At 66.5% G+C, this 8146-nt stretch overlaps 1 protein-coding gene across 1 annotated transcript; it reads left to right on the forward strand.

Annotated features, from left to right (window-relative positions):
• The first annotated feature begins 1065 nt into the window (after window positions 1-1065).
• Window positions 1066-7854, forward strand: AQP8 (aquaporin 8). Its single transcript, XM_075436082.1, has 6 exons — window positions 1066-1277; window positions 3780-3906; window positions 4620-4834; window positions 6649-6783; window positions 7129-7167; window positions 7686-7854. Exons 1-6 carry the CDS (start codon window positions 1066-1068, stop codon window positions 7852-7854), a joined length of 897 nt encoding a protein of 298 aa, XP_075292197.1.
• Window positions 7855-8146: the final 292 nt, after the last annotated feature.

The following is an 8146-nucleotide window of genomic DNA, read 5'->3' on the forward strand; positions in this document are numbered from 1 at the left end:
AGGTTCAGTGATACGTCTCTCCGTGCTGACGCTGTCTTTAAGGATTTAAAGCCCCTTAAGTGTTACTGTAGTAACACAAAGTAAAACTGAACTTTGTATTGCCCACAAGTACCAACGTCCGGCGGTTTATGAAGGAGGCATCTGCCCTCGGCATCTAACCCCGGGCACTGCTCCGAGTCCTGGGCTGGCTCCGAGGGGCTCCGGCTCACCTCCGCCGTCTCAGCACGGAGCCTCCGCACGCCCTTTCCCGGGGCGCAGCCTTCGCCCTCGCTCCTCGTGCGTCCCCTTCCACGTGCGGGGATGCGCTTTGGGGCTCCCCGTTACGCCGTGCCCGGAAGGGCTCTGGTCTCCTGTGTGGGCCTGGGCTTAGACTTCATTTTCTCAGAGAGCTAAGCCTTGGCCAGGGGTGGTTTTCTGCACAGAGTGGATTTTCCCTCCCCAGCGCGACGTAAGCCGCTTCCCGGGGCGCTGCCGGCTCCGCACGTGCCCCCGTGCCCGCCGTGTTCTGGTCCTGCGGGCACGTGCTCCCTCCTGGCAGCGCGAGCCGGTGAGAGGCCAGCGCGGCATCGCCCCGGTGCCGGCGCTCCGGGTGTCTACACGAAAGGAATCATGTCCTGAAGTCTTGGCAGAAAACCCTAAAACAGCAACAACAACAATAAAAAAGCCACAGGGGAAAAAAAACCCAAGCCTTGAACCAAGGAACGTTAGTGATAAAGAGCTTTTATATTCCCGGGGGCTGGCCTATCAGCTTTTATTGCCCCCGTGGGGTTTTTTTTCTTTAGCAATGCAAATCCAATCCTTCTTTAGAGCCTCCCATCCACTACCTCTTCGTACAGGTCAAGGGGAGCCTGCCAGCCTGCGAGCGGGGTGCTCCTCGGGGGTCCTTGTCCCTCGGCGACCCGCGCGAGCAGCCTGCATCTCCAGTTCCTGGAGCCCTCTGCTCCACAGCAGCTCCTCGGCCGTGCCCGCGGGGCCGACTGCTGCCCGGGCTCTGCCCGCTTCGTCCAGCCCCGCAGCTGGCCCCCGCCGAGCGCGGTGACCCTGGCGAGGGAGGCGATGCTGGGCATGGACGTGGAGATGGAGCCCAAGCGCGCGCGGCCGCACTGGTACGAGCGCTACGGCCAGCCCTGCGTGGCCGAGCTGCTGGGCAGCGCGCTCTTCATCTTCGTCGGCTGCCTCTCGGTGGTGGAGGACGTGGCGGATGCGGGGAGGCTGCAGCCCGCCCTGGCGCACGGGCTGGCCCTGGGGCTCACGGTCGCCGTGCTGGGAGGCATCAGGTAAGGGGGGGACGACGTCCAGCACGTTCCCCCCTGTGGCACCCGCTCACCTGCGGGACGTTTTCCGTGCGTGGACAGGGGCAGAGGCTCGTGTCTCCCCGCACGCTGCCGGTGGGAGCTTTCCTGACCAAGCGTGGGTGACGGCAGCAGGGCTGCGCTGCCATCGAGCCTTCGGGGACCGGCGGGGCGCGGGGTGGTCGTCGTCGTCTCTATCGCCTTGGGTGGGGGGAGTTTGCCTGGCTTTGGATTGCGACGTTTTGCCTTTAGCCCCTCTTAATACAAATGGTCCAAGCTGCAACAGAAGCGTTCCTAGGGAAAGCGGAGACAGTTCCTTTTAAAGGGATGTCAGGATGAAACGTTTTGACCCCAGCCTGCTACTCCCCTGCATATTTTCAGGTGAAAAATTTGGATTTGGCTTACGAATCGTTTCAGTTCCTCAAGAGCAACGTTTAGACAAACCTCCTCGCTGAAAACGGTGCTGTTTGACACTGAGAGATGGATTTATCCTGAAGGGAGAAGCTGAAACAGCCCCCGTGGGGCGTCATTCCCTCTTCTCCGGCTGGCTCCGCGCAGCCCAGGGACGGGGTGCCCGCGGGCTGTCCCCCCGCCGCGTCGGCCGGGCTCGGGTGCCAGCCCCGCAGCCCAGAGCAGGCTGGCCGATAATCCATCAGCGCCCGAGCGGGAGCGGTGACGCCGCGGGGCGAGGCTTGGGCAGTCGGGACTCGGTGAGCCGGGGTGCGGGTGCCGGCAGAGCCAACCCAGACGCCCGCTGCGCCCCGAGCCCTCAGCACAGCGCAGCCATGGGCGAGGGGAGCAGCACGGGGGGCTTTGGGATGGGGGCTGCATCCTGGGGGGTCCCCCGTTAGCTCTGCAGCCAGGAGGAGCCGGCTCAGGGTCCTGGGCAGGGAGACGCTTCAGCCTGGAGTCAGGTTTGAGAGATTGGTGTCTGGAGAGGCTGGAGAGGAGCCTGGCTGGGGACCGGCGCTCGCTGGCCGGGCTGCCGGCTGCTCCGGCCGGCGTTGGTTCTCCTTCGGCTCCCGGGCTGCCGCCCTTCCCGGCAGAGCCCTGTCCAGCCGAGGTGTTTGCTAGCCTAAACACCACCATTTCTTCCTCTGGTATGATGGGTCTTTAATTACAGCTGAAGAAGAAGATGTAATTATAGTTCCTAGACGCTCTGACTCATCGGCTTCACCGGCAATTATTATTAGGGCTGGTTGGTTATGAAACTTGTTCATTAACGCGTGTCCTGTGGTAATTGGTTTTAATCAGAAGGTATCTGGGTTGGTCCTGCGTGCGGTCTTCAGGATGGATGGTTTCGGTCCTGTGACTGCTGCCAGCCCTTCCCGGGGCCGCGGTGGGCAGCGCGCGGGGGTGTGGGTGGACCTGCGTGCCTTTGCGCCCGCATCGGGCAGTGGGAGATCGACCCTGAAGCCCCAGGTCCCGCTCCCTGCCACCCCGGGGACGCGTGCCCGGCACGGGGAGCAGCCCCAGAGTGTTAGTGGGGGAAACCAGTGTCAGAGCAAGGGAAATCGGAGGTCAGGCTTGCTGTCGCTTTTCCCGTCTTCGATGGGGGCTGTCTGTGAGCTGGCACGGAGCACTGCTCGGGGTCCCGGTCTCCGCTCAGGGCAGGACATTCAGCCCCTGCTCTCCCAGGGGTTTTCCCCGCCGCTGCTCCCAGGCAGGGCACCAGCTTGGCCAGTGCCTCTGCTCCTTCCCCCAGCAGCAGGGATCACAGAATCCCAGCATGTCAGGGGTTGGCAGGGCCCTCTGTGGGTCCCCCAGCCCAGCCCCCTGCCCAAGCAGGGTCACCCAGAGCAGCTGCACAGCACCGCGTCCAGGCGGGGCTGGAATATCTCCAGAGAAGGAGACTCCACAGCCTCCCTGGGCAGCCTGGGCCAGGGCTCCGTCACCCTCAGAGGGAAGAAGTCCTTCCTCGGGTTCAGCTGGAGCTTCCTCTGCTTCAGTTTGTGCCCGTTGCCCCTTGTCCTGTCGCTGGGCACCACTGGGAAGGGATGTGACCGGGAGCGACTTTCCTCCCTGAGACTTTGTCCCCGCAGGAGCTGCTCCAGAGAGCGTTGGTGCCTGGGCTGTGCTGCTGCTGGGGCAAAGCTCTGGTGGGGGGAGCGGTGTAACCCCCCCGTACCAGGGCCTTGGGCAGGGCTGCGGGGTGCCCCAGAGCCCGCAGCACCCTGCGACGCTGGGACAGACCCCTCTCCCCACACCTCCCCATCGGTGCTGTCACTGCTCCTGGAAGTGCCCGGGGGTCTCTGGGTCCCCCCGCCTGCCCCTGCCAGCTCTGTGCGAGGGGCTGGGTACCCACGGGAAGATGCTGCCGCTTCGGAGTGGCGGCTGCAGAGCAGGGACATGGCCGGATTCTGCTCTTCTGCAGCGCGTGGCACCTTCTCACGGGAAGGACTGAAAAAGCATTCGTGGCCCGAGCCCCCGGGAGGGAACCCCGCGCTGGGGCTGGACCCCGCGCTGATGCTCCTCTCTCTTTCGCAGCGGAGGCCACTTCAACCCCGCCGTGTCCCTGAGCGTGTGGCTGGTCGGCGGGCTGAACATCACCATGCTCCTTCCTTACTGGGTCTCCCAGCTCTGCGGAGGGGTCATAGGAGCCGGCCTCGCGAAGGTACGGACACCCGGGGGGTCTCCAGGCAGGGCTGACGCCGGGGTGCGGGGTCTCCCCCAGCAGCAGCCCGTGGCGGGGCGGGCGAGGGGGGCTCGGCGCGTCGGCTCTGCGTGTAGTGAAGAGCGCTGGTTTCGCCCGAGCGGACGCAGCTCGGAGGTTTGCCGCGTGGGCGCGGGGCTCGTCTGGCGCCCGGTTCCTCCTCCCGGGTCTGTCACGGTCTGACTGCGGGGCTTGGCCCATCTCGGCCCCCGCCGCAGGCTCTGGGGCACGGCTAATTAATTCTCGCAGGCAGCTGCTCGCCGGAGGTTTGCTGTGGCGCGCTAATTAGGCACAGAACGACGCGCGGTACCGCTGCAGCCATTTCCACGCGCGGTGCTTGCCTGCGGTTCTGCTGGCGGTGCGGTGCTGGAGGGTTGATTTACGGCTGGTGCTGCCCGCTCCCAGCGCCCAGGCAGCCCGCACCCAGCAGCCGCAAACCCCTTGTCGGGAGAGCGGTGGCTGGCTCATTATCTCCGGAGACTGCTCAGAGCCTTTGCTAATGAGTTTATATTTGCCAGGCGCTTAGGGCTGGCTTTCAGGAGGAAAGTGATGAGATTAGCTCCTCTTTAACCTGATGCTACGCCCGCCCACGCTGCCCTGACGGTGAGCGCATATGCCCGCTAAAGCCCACAATATGGCGCGTGGACGGCACCAACCGGGCTCCCCCCGCGCAGGCCGTGGCGGCGAGCGAGCGGTACGCCAACGCCAGCGGAGGGGCCTTCAGCAGCGTCGCGGCCGACGAGCAGATCCCCTCCGTCCTGGTGGGCGAGATCGTCATGACCACCTTCCTGCTGCTGGTGGTCTGCATGGGCGCCGTCAACGAGAAGACCAAGACCCCGCTGGTGCCTTTCTGCGTCGGCTTCACCGTCACGGTCAACGTCCTGGCAGGGTGAGCTCACGGGTCCCCTCCCCGTGCGCGGTCCCGCGGCCGGCCTGTGCCATCCGCTCCAGCAGCCGCTGCCACCGGGCAGGGTGCCTCGAGCAGGGGGTCAGGACGGGACCATGGGCTGCGGGGACGGAGCTGGTGCTCGGAGCTCCCCACAGCGCTGAGCAGAGCCCGAGGGGCAGCACTGGGCACCAGCTCCCCACATCAGGGGTCTGTCTGACCCTCCCCGGCCGGCACCGCTGCTGCTGCATCCTGCGCCGGGGAGCGAGCGTGCCCATGGGATGGGATGGGATGGGATGGGATGGGATGGGATGGGATGCCAAGGATGGGATGGGATGGGATGCCAAGGATGGGATGGGATGGGATGGGATGCCAGGGATGGGATGGGATGCCAGGGATGGGATGGGATGGGATGGGATGCCAAGGATGGGATGGGATGGGATGCCAGGGATGGGATGGGATGGGATGCCAGGGATGGGATGGGATGCCAAGAATGGGATGGGATGGGATGCCAGGGATGGGATGGGATGCCAGGGATGGGATGGGATGCCAGGGATGGGATGGGATGGGATGCCAAGGATGGGATGGGATGGGATGCCAGGGATGGGATGGGGTGCCAAGGATGGGATGGGATGCCAAGGATGGGATGGGATGCCAGGGATGGGATATGCCACCCCGCAGCACAACGCAGGACCTTGCCCAGGGTAACCGAGCCCACCGCAGAGGCTGACCGCGAGCCCACTGGCCCCTGGTATTTCAGGGCAGAGCTGCTGGGCACAGCCCGGCCGGGCGCGGGGAGCCCGGCGGCTCGGTCCTGGCACGTGGCACCTCAGCCAGAGCACCCTTGGCAAGCAGCGGTGTCGGGCTGGTGAAAGCGAAGGCCGCGCGGGCGATGTTTGCCGTCGGCAGCCCTGAGCAAACAGGAGAGGGCTCATCCGGCACCGCTCTTCGCCACGCGTCCTCGCGGCCGCTGGAAACGCTGCCAAGCCCAGGATGGGCAGGCTGGGTCGTGTGGCACCGCGGCCGGGTAACGAGCGCACGCAATTATGAACGTTAATGGGCTGTTTCGCTACGGCAGCACCCCCTCTAGCGGGACGCCGAGCTCTGATTTAAACTGCACAGACCTCGGGGGCAAATATTCATCCGCGGCGGTTTCCTTTAACCTGTCACCGCCGTTGTGTCCCCTGCCCCGCTCCGCTGCCTGCGCGCGGTGCAAAGCTGCCCCAGCTCTCAGTAAGCCCCAAAACAGACTCGGCTCTCTCGGGCTTCCACCCCGCGCCGGGTTTTCCCCGATGGCTTGCGAAGGCTGGCGAGCGTCACAGGTGCCCACCGGGGAGCAGCCGGGACGGTCCCTGCGCTGCGGCAGAGCAGCGGCTTGGCTCCCGTACGCTGATGGGGGTGGGGATGGTGGGCAAACCGTCCCTGGGGATGGCGATGGCCATGGGGATGGTGGGAAAACCATCTCCAGGGATGGGGATGGGGATGGTGGGCAAACCGTCCCTGGGGATGAGGATGGGGATGGTGGGCAAACCGTCCTGGGGGATGGGGATGGTGGTCAAACCGTCCCCGGGGATGGCGGTGGCCATGGGGATGGTGGTCAAACTGTCTCCGGGGGTGGGGATGGGGATGGTGGGCAAACCGTCCCTGGGGATGGCGATGGGGACCGGGGTGGTCCAAGCCTGCCACCCACCCAGAGCGGGGCCAGACCCCTGGCGAGGAGCCCCCCGCCCCGGGCATCGCCCCGTCCCGCAGCGATGGGGACGGGCGCTGGTCTCGTGCCCCGCGGGGCTGGCGCAGCCGCTTTGTTCCCCTTGCAGCGGCGGCGTGTCCGGAGCCTGCATGAACCCTGCCAGAGCCTTCGGGCCAGCGCTGGTGGCAAACTACTGGGACTATCACTGGGTTTACTGGGTAGGGCCCATGGTCGCGGCTCTCCTCGTCAGCGTGCTGGTGAGGTACGTGGTGCCCGCAGCGGCTTGGGGAGCGCAGCGGTGCAGGCTGACCCCCCCCTTTCGCACCCTGCCACCCCCCGGCTCCTTCCCTGCTCCCTGGGTCGGGGCTGCAGCAGCCGCTTGGCCGGAGAGAGGTCCAAGGGCTGGAGACTCCTTCGTCTCCTCCTCCCCGTGAGGATGGGGCAACAGCAGAGATCCAACCCGCGTCCACACCCACGCGTTTGCTCCACCCGTGTCACCTTGTGGGGCAAAGCCAGGCTCGGGCTGGTGCTGTCGCTGGGGTTTTGGTGCGTGCTGCCAACGGCAAAAACGCTGACTCCAAGTTTCTTCTCTTTTGTGTCCCCGAAGGCTCCTGCTGGGCGACCGGACCACCCGCCTGCTCCTGAAGTGATGCCGGGCGCGGGGCTGCTGCGTGCCGCTGTCGCTGGCTGCCCCGGGCAGCCGGTGCGGCTCAGCACGGCTGGCACAAAGCCCCCTGCCCCTGCCACCCCCCCTCCCTCAGCATCTCCCAGGCAGCTCGGGCGAGGGCTCACTGGGTGCTGCCGGGGTGGTGGAAGGGAGCCCAGCCCAACCAGGCAGCCCAGTGCCGGCAGCACCGCTCCCACCCCGGTCCCCAGCCCTCCGCCAGCCCCTGCCATCGCTGCGGGACCGGCTGGCCAGGAGCATCCTCTGACCCGAGCCAGTGCCCGCGGGGTGCCAGCCTCCCCAGCATGGCCCGTGCACGGCGTCCGTCCCACCAGGGCTGTGCCGAGGCCCGATGCAGCTCGCTCCTCTGCCCTGGCACCCGCCCGCAGGAGCTCCCCAGCCCCCAGCGCGGCAGTGGGTGCTGCCAGGCTCCGTGCCCTGCCCCACACTGGCTCCTGTGTTTGTCCCCCATTTGAACACCTCTGCTCTGTCTCCACCAGCTCCCTCCTCGGCACCCAGCCCGCGGGGAGCCCGTGCTCCGGCATGGCAGGGTGCTCCTCCACGGGACCCCGCTCCCCAGCCTGTGCTGTGGGTGGGCTCCTGTCCCTCGCACGGGTCCAGGATGATGCCCAGCGGCTCTGGCCCGTGGGCTGCCCCACGGGAGGGTGATGGGAGAAGGGAGCTGTGGTGGCAGGAGCATCAGGGGGTGAAGCACCAGCTGAGAGCCCGGGGAGGGGGTCCGTCCCTCCAACTGCCACGGGCCGAGGGGAGGGGGCTGCCTTGGCAGAGGGAGCTGCTGCCATGAGCAGGAGTCGGCAGAAGGAGGGTGGTGGAGCTGTGTGGGCAGGGGGAGAGGAGCCAGCGCAGCCGCCTGACGTCAGCCGCGTACCCGTCCCCAACGGCAGCGCTGCCCTGACTCATCGCATGGCCTCCCCTCTGGGGGGGATTCATAGGGACCCCG

Source organism: Opisthocomus hoazin, chromosome 15, assembly GCF_030867145.1.
Source record: "Opisthocomus hoazin isolate bOpiHoa1 chromosome 15, bOpiHoa1.hap1, whole genome shotgun sequence".
Lineage (NCBI taxonomy): Eukaryota > Metazoa > Chordata > Aves > Opisthocomiformes > Opisthocomidae > Opisthocomus > Opisthocomus hoazin.

Bases quoted from the DNA above. Each gene is read 5' to 3' on its own strand.
- AQP8 (XM_075436082.1), top strand. From the start codon at position 1,066: ATGGACGTGGAGATGGAGCCCAAGCGCGCGCGGCCGCACTGGTACGAG. The intron at 6,784-7,128 runs GTACGTGGTGCC...GTGTCCCCGAAG, and splicing joins CTCGTCAGCGTGCTGGTGAG to GCTCCTGCTGGGCGACCGGA. The intron at 7,168-7,685 runs GTGATGCCGGGC...TGTCTCCACCAG, and splicing joins ACCACCCGCCTGCTCCTGAA to CTCCCTCCTCGGCACCCAGC.